Below are 16577 nucleotides of genomic sequence, written 5' to 3' on the forward strand. Positions count from 1 at the left end.
GTGAAATGAGGTTTATTGGATTAACAGAAAATGTGCAATATGCATCAAAACAAAATTAGACAGGTGCATAAATTTGGACACCCCAATAGAAAAATCACATCAATATTTAGTAGAGCCTTCTTTTGCTAAAATAACAGCCTCTAGACGCTTCCTATAGCCTCTAATGAGTGTCTGGATTCTGGATGAAGGTATTTTGGACCATTCCTCCTTCCAAAACATCTCCAGTTCAGTTAGGTTTGATGGTTGCCGAGCATGGACAGCCCGCTTCAAATCATCCCACAGATTCTCAATGATATTCAGGTCTGGGGACTGGGATGGCCATTCCAGAACATTGTACTTATTCCTCTGCGTAAATGCCCGGGTAGATTTTGAGCAGTGTTTTGGGTCGTTGTCTTGTTGAAATATCCAGCCCCGGCATAACTTCAACTTTGTGACTGATTCTTCAACATTATTCCCAAGAATCTGCTGATATTGAGTGGAATCCATGCGACCCTCAACAAGATTCCCAGTACCGGCACTGGCCACACAGTCTCACAGCATGATGGAACCCCCTCCAAATTTTACTGTGGGTAGCAAGTGTTTTTCTTGGAACGCTGTGTTCTTTTGCCGCCATGCATAACGTCCCTTGTTATGACCAAATAACTCAATCTTTGTTTCATCAGTCCACAGCACCTTATTCCAAAATGAAGCTGGCTTGTCCAAATGTGCGTTTGCATTCCTCAAGCGACTGTTTGTGGCGTGTGTGCAGAAAAGGCTTCTTCCGCATCACTCTCCCATATAGCTTCTCCTTGTGCAAAGTGCGCTGAATTGTTGAACGATGCACAGTGACACCATCTGCAGCAAGATGATGTTGTAGGTCTTTGGAGGTAGTCTGTGGGCTGTTTTTGACCGTTCTCACCATCCTTCGCCTTTGCCTCTCTGATATTTTACTTGGCCTGCCACTTCTGGCCTTAACAAGAACTGTGCCTTTGGTCTTCCATTTCCTCACTATGTTCCTCACAGTGGACACTGACAGCTTAAATCTCTGCGATAGCTTTTTGTAGCCTTCCTCTAAACCATAATGTTGAACAATCTTTGTTTTCAGGTCATTTGAGAGTTGTTTTGAGGCCCCCATGTTGCCACTCTTCAGAGGAGAGTCAAAGAGAACAACAACTTGCAATTGGCCACCTTAAATACCTTTTCTCATGATTGGATGCACTTGTCTATGAAGTTCAAGGCTTAATGAGCTCACCAAACCAATTGTGTGTTCCAATTAATCAGTGCTAAGTAGTTACAGGTATTCAAATCAACAGAATGACAAGGGTGCCCAAATTTTTGCATAGCCTATTTTTCACATCTGATTTAATTTCATACAACTTAATATTGCTACACTAAAAATCTTTGTCTGGACAATAACCCAGTACTCATCTTTTATTAGAAAATAAATGGCATGCCACTGTGATAATTTTCTGTGACGACAGAGTAAATTATTATGCAGCCTCAGAGGGGTGCCCAAACCTTTTCATACGACTGTATAATCATGCATAAGCATGATTACAAAATGTAATTCACTGACAGAGATAGCTAATGAAACACAAACTGACAATTACAGTAGGTGGCTAGGCTACTCAAACTGTAACATTGGCTAGCTTTCAATAAATTGGCTAAACGGTCAACAGAATTCCCTATTCATACGATCAAAACAATTCGTATTGCATGCTGCATATTTAAAGTGGACATGAAAACAGATATTTATCTTATTTCAATCTTTGGGAGCTAGCTACAGTGTCTTCAGAAAGTATTCACAACCCTTGACCTTTTGAACATTTTGTTGTGTTACAGCCTGAATTTAAAACGTATTAAATTAAGATTGGCTGTACAGTGGAGGAAAAAAGTATTTGATCCCCTGCTGATTTTGTACGTTTGCCCACTTACAAAGAAATGATCAGTCTATAATTTTAATGGTAGGTTTATTTGAACAGTGAGAGACAGAATAACAACAAAAATATCCAGAAAAACTCATGTCAAAAAATGTTATAAAATGATTTGCATTTTAATGAGGAAAATAAGTATTTGACCCCTCTGCAAAACATGACTTAGTACTTGGTGGCAAAACCCTTGTTTGCAATCAGAGGTCAGACGTTTCTTGTAGTTGGCCACCAGGTTTGCACACATCTCAGGAGGGATTTTGTACCACTCCTCTTTGCAGATCTTCTCCAAGTCATTATGGTTTCGAGGCTGACGTTTGGCAACTCGAACCTTCAGCTCCCTCCACAGATTTTCTATGGGATTAAGATCTGGAGACTGGCTAGGCCACTCCAGGACCTTAATGTGCTTCTTCTTGAGCCACTCCTTTGTTGCCTTGGCCGTGTGTTTTGGGTCATTGTCATGCTGGAATGCCCATCCACGACCCATTTTCAATGCCCTGGCTGAGGGAAGGCGGTTCTCACCCAAGATTTGACAGTACATGGCCCCGTCCATCGTCCCTTTGATGCGGTGAAGTTGTCCTGTCCCCTTAGCAGAAAAACACCCCCAAAGCATAATGTTTCCACCTCCATGTTTTACGGTGGAGATGGTGTTCTTGGGGTCATAGGCAGCATTCCTCCTCCTCCAAACAAGGCGAGTTGAGTTGATGCCAAAGAGCTCCATGTTGGTCTCATCTGACCAAAACACTTTCACCAGTTGTCCTCTGAGTCATTCAGATGTTCATTGGCAAACTTCAGACGGGCATGTATATGTATTCTTGAGCAGGGGGACCTTGCGGGCGCTGCAGGATTTCAGTCCTTCACGGCATAGTGTGTTACCAATTGTTTTCTTGGTGACTATGGTCCCGGCTACCTTGAGATCATTGACAAGATCCTCCCGTGTAGTTCTGGGCTGATTCCTCACCGTTCTCATGATCATTGCAACTCCACGAGGTGAAGTCTTGCATGGAGCCCCAGGCCGAGGGATATTGACAGTTCTTTTGTGTTTCTTCCGTCTGCGAATAATCGCACCAACTGTTGTCACCTTCTCACCAAGCTGCTTGGTGATGGTCTTGTAGCCCATTCCAGCCTTGTGTAGGTCTACAATCTTGTCCCTGACATCCTTGGAGAGCTCTTTGGTCTTGGCCATGGTGGAGAGTTTGGAATCTGATTGATTGATTGATTGCTTCTGTGGACAGGTGTCTTTTTTACAGGTAACAAACTGCGGTTAGGAGCACTCCCTTTAAGAGTGTGCTCCTCATCTCAGCTCGTTACCTGTATAAAAGACACCTGGGAGCCAGAAATCTTTCTGATTGAGAGGGGGTCAAATACTTATTTCCCTCATTAAAATGCAAATCAATTTATAACATTTTTGACATGTGTTTTTCTGGATTTTTTTGTTGTTATTCTGTCTCTCACTGTTCAAATAAACCTACCATTAAAATGATTGACTGTTCATTTCTTTGTCAGTGGGCAAACGTACAAAATCAGCAGGGGATCAAATACTTTTTTCCCCCACTGTAACTGGTCTACACACAATACTTTGTAATGTCAAGTGGAATTATGTTTTGAGACATTTTTACAAATTAATAAAAAATGTAAAGCTGAAATATCTTCAGTCAATAAATATTCAACCCCTTTTTTATGGTAAGCCTAAATAAGTTCAGGAGTAAACATTTTCTTAAGTCACAATACGTTGCATTGACTCACTCTGTGTGCAATAGTAGTGGTTACAATAATTGTTGATGCATCATCTCTGTACCTCACACATACAATTATCTGTAAGGTCCCTCAGTTGAGCAATGAATTTCAAACACAGATTCAAAGAAGGGCCCCTATTGGTAGATGGGTAAAAACAAAAGCAGACATTAAATTCCCTTTGAGCATGGTGACGTTATTAATTACACTTCGGATGATTTATCAATGCACCCAGTCACTACCAATATACAGGCATCCTTCCTAACGCAGTTGCTGGAGAAGATGGAAACCACTCAGGGATTTCACCATGAGGCCAATGGTGACTTTCAAACAGTTACAGAGTTTAATGGCTGTGATAGGAGAAAACTGAGGATGGATCAACAACATTGTAGTTACTTTACAATACTAACCTAAATTACAGAGTGAAAAGCAGGAAGCCTGTACAGAATAAATAAGGCACTAAAGTAAAATGTGGCAAAGAAATTAACTTCATGTCCTGTATACAAAGTGTTATGTTTGGGGCAAATCCAACTCAACACATCACTGAGTACCACTCTTTATATTTTCAAGCATGGTGGTGACTGCATCATGTTATGGGTATGCGTGTCATCGGCAAGGACTAGGGAGTTTTTTGGGGGGGATAAAAATAAATGGAATAGAGCTAAACACAGGCAAAATCCTAGAGGAAACATGGTTCAGTCAGCTTTCCAACAGACACTGGGAGACAAATTCACCTTTCAGCAGGACAATAAACTAAAAAAGAAGGCTAAATATACACTGGAGTTGCTTGAAAATTTATGGCAAGATTTGAATATGGCTGTCTAGCAATGATCAACAACCAACTTGACAGAGCTTGAAGAATAAAAATAAAAGTGCAAATATTGTACAATCCAGGTGTGCAAAGCTTTTAGAGACTTACTTCAAAAAACTCATGGCTGTAATTGCTGCCAAAGATGATTCTAACATGTATTGACAAAAATGTTTTTTTTTTTATGTTTTCCTTTTGGGGTATTGTGTGTAAATGGGTGAGACATTTTTTTTAAAGCAATTTTGAAGTAAGGCTGTAATACAACAAAATGTAGAATAAGTCAAGCAGTGGAGGCTCCTCATATGAGGAAGGGGAGGACCATTGCATAAAAAAAGTTAAACATAAAAAAGTCAACCTTTTTAAATAAAACTATATTAAATATATTCATGTCACCAAATAATTGATTAAAACACCCTGTTTTGCAATGAAGGTCTACAGTAGCCTCAACAGCACTCTCTGAAGTAGCACCATGGTGTAGCCGGAGGACAGCTAGTTTCCGTCCTCCTCTGGGTACATTGACTTCAATACAAAACCTAGGAGGCTCATGATTATGCCCTTCCATAGACTTACACAGTAACTATGATGTCCTCCAACGTATCAGAGCTCTTGCAGCATGAACTGACATGTTGTCCACCCAATCAAAAGATCAGAGAATGAATCTAGTACTGAAAGCAAAAGCTACAGCTAGTTAGCACTGCAGTGCATGACATGTCATGAGTAGTTGACTCAAAGAGAAAGATAATAGTTTAACAGTTTTGAACAAATACATTTCTTCAAAAATGAAGGAGAGGTAAGAGAGAGAGCGAGAGAGCTAGCTAACATTATATTCCTTAGGATTTTTTTTCACTTTCACTTACTTAGCTAGCGAATGCAGCTAGCTAGTTTAGCCTATTCAAACACCCTGCTCAAACTGAAAGGAATGCTATGTTAGCTAGCTGGCTATGACTATCCAACACTGGAACCCTTCCAAGTCAAGGTAAGCTTTTGGTTTTATAAATGTATTGCCACCAGGGCCCACCGGTGTAACTGCTAAACTGCTTGCTGTACACTGTACTGCATGATTGTAGCGGGTTTTCTAACGAGTTAGTTCTAGTTGCTATGTTGACTATGACGTTAACTAATATGGTGACAATGATGTAGGCTGTGTGTAACGGTTAGCGGTTATGGTATGAAGGTCTGACTTGGAAAGTTTTTTTCACCTGTTCACAGACAGCTTTTCTGTTGTGATCTGAAGATCACAAGTAAAGAGAAAAGGTGAGAGGAGGAGAGCACGTAGATGCGAGAAGGAGATATTATAAAACGAGCAAAGTGATCATGCTGTTTGTATGTGGCTGCTATGAAAGTGAACTGTGCGTGTGGTCAGGGGTGTATTTATTTAGTCAATTCTGTTGACAAAGTTTCTTAAAAGGAACGAAACAAAGACAAACATACATGAATTTGTCCAAAATAAACTCTAATTTGCAACTGTTGGACTAATGATTACACCCTAGATCAGTTAGATGCAGTCAAGAGTGTGCAAGGTGGTATTGAATGTGTCACTGTCTGTCACCTTGATTACAATTTCTCTCAACCTATGTTTTAAACTTTAATTCATAGATCTAGGTTGTAGCAACCTCATGGTGGGTATAGGGAACATTTTAGTATCATGTAGTAGCCTAAACCTATCAATGTTACATTGAGCTGGGTGAATGGAATATGAATGACAGTCATCCAATATCCTGTAATAGAAATAAGGCCCTGCTCATAAAAAATAAATATCGTCCTCCCTCATCTTAAACGGCACCGACCGCCACAGAAGTCAAGGGGTATGAATACTTTCTGAAGGCTCTGTATATCTGTTCCTCTCCCTTACTGAAAAAACAGGCTTCTGGCTAATACTTGTGGCAAATATTTGGCCAATTTACAAACGGAGTATGAAAATGCAAATTAGATCAGGTTGTTGGTTACTGTGTGTTAACAAAATTGAAATGTATTTACATTAACCAAATCACATATAACTTTTTAAATTAACTTGCTTCTCACAGAGAAAACAAACTAAACATAATAAATGTAGTAAATATACTAAACTACATGTATTCAATGTCTCAACAAATGCAGGTAAATCCAATACAACTTGAAATCATCAGCATGGTGAAACAAAGAGCAAAGACAGGATATTTACCAAATAAATTGTTTATTTAATATTTTATACAAATACAACATTTACTTGAGAGAAATGTGAACACTGGGGATGTTGACCTTAGGATGTTTAAAGGGGCCGTATGAGTCTAAGCCCTGTCTAAGGCAGGGGAGTGGGGGGGTTCTACTAAGCTAAGTGGAAATGTTTTAAGAAGATCTTACCAAGGATCGTTTTGCTATTTGATTTAGAATTTTAAGACCCCTTGAAGTATCCCCCAAAAATATTTTCAAATTATTTGCAGAAAAATTGTATTTGGGCTTACTGCTATTTGCCCATACAAACACTCAATAACATATTCACTACATGGAACAACAGATTGCCCCCCACCCAAAAAAAAAATAAAACAAAATAAAAAATATGTAAAGGAAGTTTGTTCTGAAGTGTCTGTCCTATATCTGAGAGACATAAGAAAGATCAGGAAACATTCTAATTTTTTACATGTATTTAACCCCTTATTTTTGGCACTAAACAGTCTCCATATATACACTACCGGTCAAAAGTTTTAGAACAGCTACTCATTCAGGGGTTTTTCTTTATTTTTACTATTTTCTACATTGTGAATAATAGTGAAGACATCATGTAGTAACCAAAAAAGTGTTAAACAAATGAAAATAGATTTTATATTTGAGATTCTTCAAATAGCCACCCTTTGCCTTGATGACAGGTTTGCACACTCATGGCATTCCAACAGCCTGGAGGTGTGTTGGGTCATTGTCCTGTTGAAAAACAAATGATAGTCCCACTATGCCCACACCAGATGAGATGGCGTATCGCTGCAGATTGCTGTGGTAGCCATGCTGGTTAAGTGTGCCTTGAATTCTAAATAAATCACAGACAGTGTTACCAGCAAAGCACCCCCACACCATAACACCTCCTCCTCCATGCTTTATGGTGGGAAATACACATGCGGAGATCATCCGTTCACCCACACCGTGTCTCTCAAAGACACAGCGGTTGGAACCAAAAATCTCAAATTTGGACTCCAGACCAAAGGACAAATTTCCACCGGTCTAATGTCCATTGCTCGTGTTTCTTGGCCCAATCAAGTCTCTTCTTCTTATTGGTGTCCTTTGGTAGGGGTTTCTTTGCAGCAATTCGACCATGAAGGTCTGATTCACACAGTCTCCTCCGAACAGTTGATGTTGAGATGTGTCTGTTACTTGAGCTCTTTGAAGCGTTTATTTGGGCTGCAATTTCTGAGGCTGGTAACGCTAATGAACATATCCTCTGCAGCAGAGGTAACTCTGGGTCTTCCATTCCTGTGGCGGTCCTCATGAGAGCCAGTTTCATCATAGCGGTTGATGGTTTTTGCAGCTGCACTTGAAGAAACTTTCAAAGTTCTTAAAATGTTCATTATTGACTGACCTTGATGCCTTAAAACGTCTACAGGATCGGTGTCACCCCCGCGGGACGGTTGAGCTAACGTAGGCTAATGTGATTAGCATGAGGTTGTAAATAATACGAACATTTCACAGGACATAGACATAAACCCAGCAAAAAAAGAAACGTCCCTTTTTCAGGACCCTGTCTTTCAATGATAATTCGTAAAAATCCAAATAACTTCACAGATCTTCATTGTTCAGTTTATGTCTCAGTTGTTGCATCTTATGTACATACAAATATTTACACATGTTAAGTTTGCGTCTGGGCTGGAATAATACATGATGGCCTTTCACTTGCATTTCAAAGATGATGGTACAATTTTTTTTATTATCTTTTAGTTGACTACCTCATGAAGCTGGTTGAGAGAATGCCAAGAGTGTGCAAAGCTGTCATGAAGGCAAAGGGAGGCTATTTGAAGAATCTCAAATATATTTTCATTTGTTTAACACTTTTTTGGTCACTACATGAGTTATTTCATAGTTTTGATGTCTTCACTACTTTTCTACAATGTAGAAAATAATGAAAATAAAGAAAAACCCTTGAATGGGTAGGTGTTCTAAAACGTTTGACATGTAGTGTACAGTCATGGCCAAAAGTTTTGAGAATGACACAAATATGAATTTTCAAATTTTGCTGCTTCAGTGTCTTTAGATATTTTTGTCAGATGTTACTATGGAATACTGAAATATAATTACAAATCATTTCATAAGTGTCAGGCTTTTATTGACAATTACATGAAGTTGAAGCAAAGAGTCAATATTTGCAGTGTTGACCTCTGCAATCCCCCCTGGCATGCTGTCAGTTAACTTCTGGGCCACATCCTGACTGATGGCAGCCCATTCTTGCATAATCAATGCTTGGAATTTGTCAGAATTTGTGCGGTTTTGTTTATCCACCCGCCTCTTGAGGATTGACCACAAGTTCTCAATGGGATTAAGGTCTGGGGAGTTTCCTGGTCATGGACCCAAAATATCGATGTTTTGTTCCCCAAGCCACTTAGTTATCCCTTTTACCTTATGGCAAGGTGCTCCATCATGCTGGAAAAGGCATTGTTCGTCACCAAACTGTTCCTGGATGGTTGGGAGAAGTTGCTCTCGGAGGATGTGTTGGTACCATTCTTTATTCATGGCTGTGTTCTTTGGCAAAATTGTGAGTGAGCCAACTCCCTTGGCTGAGAAGCAACACCACACATGAATGGTCTCAGGATGCTTTATTGTTGGCATGACACAGGACTAATGGTAGCGCTCACCTTGTCTTCTCTGGACAAGCTTTTTTCCGGATGCCCCAAACAATCGGAAAGGGGATTCATCAGAGAAAATTACTTTACACAAGTCCTCATCAGTCCAATCCCTGTACCTTTTGCAGAATATCAGTCTGTCCCTGATGTTTTTCCTGGAGAGAAGTGGCTCCTTTGCTGCCCTTCTTGACACCAGGCCATCCTCCAAAAGTCTTCGCCTCACTGTGCGTGCAGATGCACTCACACCTGCCTGCTGCCATTCCTGAGCAAGCTCTGTACTGGTGGTGCCCCGATCCTGCAGCTGAATCAACTTTAGGAGACGGTCCTGGCGCTTGCTGGCCTTTCTTGGGTGCCCTGAAGCCTTCTTCACAACAATTTAACCACTCTCCTTGAAGTACTTGATGATCCGATAAATGGTTGATTTAGGTGCAATCTTACTGGCAGCAATATCCTTGCCTGTGAAGCCCTTTTTGTGCAAAGTAATGATGATGGCACGTGTTTCCTTGCAGATAACCATGACTGACAGAGGAAGAACAATGATTCCAAGCACCACCCTCCTTTTGAAGCTTCCAGTCTGTTATTCGAACTCAATCAGCATGACAGAGTGATCTCCAGCCTTGTCCTCGTCAACACTCACACCTGTGTTAACGAGAGAATCACTGACATGATGTCAGCTGGTCCTTTTGTGGTAGGGCTGAAATGCAGTGGAAATGTTTTTTTTGGGATTCATTTCATTTACATGGCAAAGAGGGACTTTGCAATTAATTGCAATTCATCTGATCACTCTTCATAACATTCTGGAGTATTTGCAAATTGCCATCATACAAACTGAGGCAGCAGACTTTGTGAAAATTAATATTTGTGTCATTCTCAAAACTTTTGGCCACGACTATACTTCCATTCATTTTTTTCAACTGGTACCGTGGACCTTCAGACAAATCTTTTGAAACCTGTGGGCGTCCTAGAGCAAAACAACATGTTCGTGAGAGTCTCACCCTTCCACAGTGGGGTGTCCCAAACTGTTCGGACACTACAGACAGAAGTTGGCAGATTGGCTGTACCGACTTCAGACGAGCCCCAAGACGCTTGCCAGGTTAGTAGAGAAAAGCAACATGTACAGTGCATTCGGAAAGTATTCAGACCCCTTGACTTTTTCCACATTTTGTTAATTTACAGTCTTATCGTAAAATGAATGAGGGACTCTCATGGTCTGAGAGTCCCTTAGGTGCCTTTTGGCAAACACCAAGCTGGCGGGCTATTGTGCCTTTTACTGAGGAGTGGCTTCCATGGAGTGATTGGTGAAGTGCTGCAGAGATGGTTGTCCTTCTGGAAGGTTCTTGGTCACTTCCCTGACCAAGGCTCTTATCCCCTGATTCTTCAGTTTGGCTGGGCAGCCAGCTCTATGAAGAGTATTGGTGGTTCCTAACTTCTTCCATTTAAGAATGATGGAGGCCACTGTGTTCTTGGGGACCTTAAATGCTGCAGACATTTTTTGGTACCCTTGCCCAGATCTGTGCCTCGACACAATCCTGCTCTACGGACAATTCCTTCTACTTCATGGCTTAGTTTTTGCTCTGACATGCACTGTCAACTGTGGGACCTTATATAGACTGGTGTGTGCTTTTCCAAGTCATGTCCAATCAATTCAATTTACCACAGGTGGACTCCAATCAAGTTGAGAAACATCTCAATGATGATCAATGGAAATAGGATGCACCTGAGTTCAATTTTCAGTCACATACAGTGAGGGAAAAAAGTATTTGATCCCCTGCTGATTTTGTGCCCACTGACAAAGAAATAATCAGTCTATACTTTTAATGGTAGGTTTATTTGAACAGTGAGAGACAGAATAACAACAAAAAATCCAGAAAAAAGCATGTCAAAAATGTTATAAAATGATTTGCATTTTAATGAGGGAAATAAGTATTTGACCCCCTCTCAATCAGAAAGATTTCTGGCTCCCAGGTGTCTTTTATACAGGTAATGAGCTGAGATTAGGAGCACACTCTTAAAGGGAATGCTCCTAATCTCAGCTTGTTACCTGTAAAAAAGACACCTGTCCACAGAAGCAATCAATCAATCAGATTCCAAACTCTCCACCATGGCCAAGACCAAAGAACTCTCCAAGGATGTCAGGGACAAGACTGTAGACGTACACAAGGCTGGAATGGGCTACAAGACCATCGCCAAGCAGCTTGGTGACAACAGTTGGTGCGATTATTCGCAAATGGAAGAAACACAAAAGAACTGTCAATCTCCCTCGGCCTGGGGCTCCATGCAAGATCTCACCTCGTGGAGTTGCAATGATCATGAGAATGGTGAGGAATCAGCCCAGAGCTACACGGGAGGATCTTGTCAATGATCTCAAGGCAGCTGGGACCATAGTCACCAAGAAAACAATTGGTAACACACTACGCCATGAAGGACTGAAATGAAGGTCCCCCTGCTCAAGAAAGCACTTATACATGCCCGTCTGAAGTTTGCCAATGAACATCTGAATGATTCAGAGGACAACTGGGTGAAAGTGTTGTGGTCAGATGAGACCAAAATGGAGCTCTTTGGCATCAACTCAACTCGCTGTGTTTGGAGGAGGAGGAATGCTGCCTATGACCCCAAGAACACCATCCCCACCGTCAAACACGGAGGTGGAAACATTATGCTTTGGGGGTGTTTTTCTGCTAAGGGGACAGGACAACTTCACCGCATCAAAGGGATGATGGACGGGGCCATGTACCGTCAAATCTTGGGTGAGAACCTCCTTCCCTCAGCCAGGGCATTGAAAATGGGTCGTGGATGGGCATTCCAGCATGACAATGACCCAAAACACATGGCCAAGGCAACAAAGGAGTGGCTCAAGAAGAAGCACATTAAGGTCCTGGAGTGGCATAGCCAGTCTCCAGACCTTAATCCCATAGAAAATCTGTGGAGGGAGCTGAAGGTTCGAGTTGCCAAACGTCAGCCTTGAAACCTTAATGACTTGGAGAAGATCTGCAAAGAGGAGTGGGACAAAATCCCTCCTGAGATGTGTGCAAACCTGGTGGCCAACTACAAGAAACGTCTGACCTCTGTGATTGCCAACAAGGGTTTTGCCACCAAGTACTAAGTCATGTTTTGCAGAGGGGTCAAATACTTATTTCCCTCATTAAAATACAAATCAATTTATAACATTTTTGACATGCGTTGTTCTGGATTTTTTTGTTGTTATTCTGTCTCTCACTGTTCAAATAAACCTACCATTAAAATTATAGACCGATCATTTCTTTGTAAGTGGGCAAACAGCAGGGGATCAAATACCTTTTTCCCTCACTGTAGCAAAGGGTCTGAATTATTTTGTAAATAGGGTTTTTTGTTTTTACTTTTTAATACATTTGCATCAAAAAAAAATAAACAACCTGTTTTCGCCTTGTCATTATGGGGTATTGTGTGTAGATTGATGAGAGAAAAAAAACAATTCAATCAATTTTAGAATAAAATGTGGAAAAAGTCAAGGGCTCTGAATACTTTCCGAATGCACTGTATTTAATTACCCATTCACAGTCTTACCACAGCGGTGTAAGTGCACTGGGACTGACAGAGAAAGAGTTTGAGATTGAGATTGTTATTAATGCATTAGTCAGAGTTGTGGAGTGGTGGCATGACTCTGTTGTTGTGTAACCAAGGCAAGACACATACACCAACCTACCAGTCTGATCCTTGAAAAACTCTCAGATTGCTATCACCCAGTCAATAAGAGAACGGAATGTATATGTTTTTAATTAACATTCTTAGAATGTTCTGTGAAAGTTATTTACATTTTCTTCAATTTTTGTATGTAAAGTTTTCATGTTCTGAGAATGGAATTTAGAGCTAATTAATGTTAATATGTAGATTTTTTTAATGCATTCCCGGAATATTGCCAAGGACTGACATAAGAGATGTTCTCAGAACGTTCAAAGAATGTGTATGTGTCTCTTAAGTCACACCACGTGTGAAGTAGTTTAGCTCGTCTGGTAGGCTCGTGTCACTGGGCAGCTCTCGGCTGTGCTTCCCTTTGTAGTGTGTAATGGTTTGCAAGCCCTGCCACATCTGACGAGCGTCAGAGCCGATGTAGTACGATTCGATCTTAGTCCGGTATTGAAGCTTTGCCTGTTTGATGGTTTGTCGGAGGGCATAGCGGGATTTCTTATAAGTGTCCGGGTTAGAGTCCCGGCAGCTCTAGCCTTTAGCTCAGTGCGGATGTTGCCTGTAATCCATGGCTTCTGGTTGGGGTATGTATGTATGGTCACTGTGGGGACGACATCATCGATGCACTTATTGATGAAGCCAATGACTGATGTGGTGTACTCCTCAATGTCCTCGGAGGAATCATGGAACATATTCCAGTCTGTGCTAGCAAAACAGTCCTGTAGCTTAGCATCTGCTTCATCTGATCACCTTTTTAATTGTTCGAGTCACTGGTGCCTCCTGCTTTAATTTCTGCTTGTAAGCAGGAATCAGGAGGATAGAATTATGGTCAGATACGTCTCTGTGTGGAGTAAAGGTGGTCCAGAGTTTTTTTCCCTCTGGTTGCACATTTAAAATGCTGATAGAAATTTGGTAAGACGGATTAAAGTTTCCCTACATTAAAGACCCCGGCTACTAGGAGCGCCGTCTCTCGGTGAGCGTTTTCCTGTTTGCTTATGGCAGAATACAGCTCATTCAGTGCTGTCTTAGTGTCAGCATCAGTCTGTGGTGGTAAGTAGACATCTACGAAAAATACAGATAAACTCTCTAGGTAGTTAGTGTGGTCTACAGCTTATCATGAGATACTCTACCTCAGGCGAGCAAAACCTTGAGACTTCCTTAGATATCGTGCACCAGCTGTTATTTACAAAAATACATAGTCCGCTGCCCCTTGCTTTAACAGACGCCGCTGTTCTATCCTGCTGATACAGCTTATAACCAGCGAGCTGAATGTTGATAATGTCATCGTTCAGCCACGACTCCGTGAAGTATAAGATATTACAGTTTTGAATGTCCCGTTGGTAATTTAATCTTCTGCGTAGGTCATCGAATTTATTTTTCAAAGTTTGCTGTGTGCTAGCAGAATGGAAGGAAGTGGGGGTTTATTCGATCGCCTATGAATTCTCAGAAGGCAGCCCACCCTATGGCCCCTTTTTCTCTACCTTCTCTTCACGCAAATGACGGGGATCTGGGCCTGTTCCCGGGAAAGCAGTATATCATTCATGTCGGACTCGTTAAAGGAAAAAAGGATTCTGCCAGTCCGTGGTGAGTAATCGCAGTTTTGATGTCCAGAAGTTATTTTCGGTCAAAAGAGACAGTAGCAGCAACATTATGTACAACGCAAAACACAATTGGTTAGGAATCCGTAAAACGTCAGCCTTGTTCTCCGGCGCCATCTTTTACATTGGAGTAGATGGTGTAGCCAAAGTCCTGGCTGATGAGGCACACACCGCCCGTTTGGACATTCTTGGCCCAGCCGCAGAAGGGGGGCATGTGGCCTTGTATGTTTATCCTGCTTGCATTTCCATATGGGATAATAAAGTTTACCTTGCTAAATTATTTTTGTTTCTTCTCTCTCAGGTATCTGGGAATCACCCGGCCCCTCACATACCCAGCCAGGCAGAACGGCCAGCTGATGGCCAAGATGATCCTGGGGGTGTGGTTGGTGTCCGCCTCCATCACCCTGCCCCCCTTCTGTGGCTGGGCCAAGAATGTCCACACGGGCGGCGTGTGCCTCATCAGCCAGGACTTTGGCTACACCATCTACTCCACGGCTGTGGCCTTCTACATCCCCATGCTCGTCATGCTCTTTATGTACTACAAGATCTTCAGGGCCGCCCGCAAGAGCAGTCTCAAGCACCGCTTCACCGACTTTGCCCGGCGGGAGCGGTTGGAGACAGTGGCCAGTGAGGCGCTGAGGATGCAGGGCCTGAAGCCGCAAGGTGTGGCCGAGGAGTGTGCGGCACTATCCCGTCTGCTGTCCCGCGAGCGCCGCAACATCTCCATCTTCAAAAGGGAGCAGAAGGCGGCCACCACGCTGGGGGTGATCGTCGGTGTGTTCTCTGTCTGCTGGCTGCCCTTCTTCATCCTGTCCACAGCCAGGCCCTTCATCTGCGGGGTGGAGTGCAGCTGCGTGCCCATCTGGCTAGAAAGGTTCCTCCTCTGGCTGGGTTATGCCAACTCCCTCATGAACCCCTTCATCTATGCCTTCTTCAACCGGGATCTGCGCTCCACCTACAAGGACCTGCTACGATGCCGCTACCGCAACATCAACCGACGCCTGTCCGCCGTGGGCGTGCATGAGGCCCTCAAGGTGTAGGAGGAAGAGGACAATGATGACGAGGAGGAGAGTTTTGGGCCCCAGAAGCGTCCAAGGAATTTTAAATGCCGTCCTTATTGCAAAGACTACTGGGAAGTGCAGTTTCTGTGTTTGTATAATGGAGGCTTAGAGGGATGACCTATGACCTGGCGGTAGTATTGTAGATAAAGACAGAGGCTGACTGTTACTTCCTCTCTAACCCACTGTAGAGGCACAGAGATCAGGCCGTTACTTAGGTCTGTGTCTGTGTGACTCACTCAGTCATTCTATTTTGGGACCCAAAACCATGGACCGTATTTGACGGGCTATTCAAGTTGACACTGGCTTTGTGCATATGCTACAGTTCAGTCCTGACTTCATATTCATGTCAGGTGGATGGTGCATTGACTGGGGAAATGACATGCGGATCCAGGTGATAATTCTCGGTCATTCAAAGCATAGGCTGCGAATAGATTTCTGCATGATGATATTTGCCAAATTGATGCTTGGGCAAGTAGGTGCCAGTGGCTATTGACTTAAACCAGTGAAGGTCACGGAATCGGTATCTACATAACTGTTTCCAGTTCAACTTGTCTGTGGTACAGTAGGTGATGATGGTGAACAATTGAAAGTGGTCTGTATAGGTATATGTGAATCTATTATTTTGTGGAGGCAGTTAAGTGTTTTCTGTTTACCAACAAAAACACTGCAGAACAGAGGGGTATACTACAAAGCAGGATCAAGGAGCCTGAATATTCTGAAAATGTTGAACGTTTTCAGAAAGATTATCTTGAAATTGCCATTGTCTCATTGACTCAACAACCAAAAACACATACATGTATCTATGTTTAGCTTTCTTAATGAACCAGAAAATCATCTGTTATTTCTAGTTGTTTATCAAAGTTAGCTGGCTAACTCATTGAATCTGCTTTGTAGTATACACCTCAGAAGGCACCTTCGCGTTGTCATTTTATTTCCAGACATGCCTTTGACTGTCAGTTTCTCTATTCAATCATTGAATTGAATACATTGATCTCTGCTGGCCAACA

At 42.1% G+C, this 16577-nt stretch overlaps 1 protein-coding gene across 1 annotated transcript in view; it reads left to right on the top strand.

Moving 5' to 3' along the window:
• LOC115200328 (5-hydroxytryptamine receptor 7-like) overlaps window positions 1-16357 on the top strand; it is a 79513-nt gene extending 63156 nt beyond the window's left edge. Inside the window, exon 2 of the mRNA XM_029763296.1 lies at window positions 14811-16357. Within this exon, the coding sequence (XP_029619156.1) occupies window positions 14811-15549 (739 nt within the window). The 3' untranslated portion in view covers window positions 15550-16357. The remainder of the gene's footprint in view (window positions 1-14810) is intronic.
• The last annotated feature ends 220 nt before the right edge of the window (window positions 16358-16577 follow it).

Source organism: Salmo trutta, chromosome 9, assembly GCF_901001165.1.
Source record: "Salmo trutta chromosome 9, fSalTru1.1, whole genome shotgun sequence".
Classification (NCBI taxonomy): Eukaryota; Metazoa; Chordata; class Actinopteri; order Salmoniformes; family Salmonidae; genus Salmo; species Salmo trutta.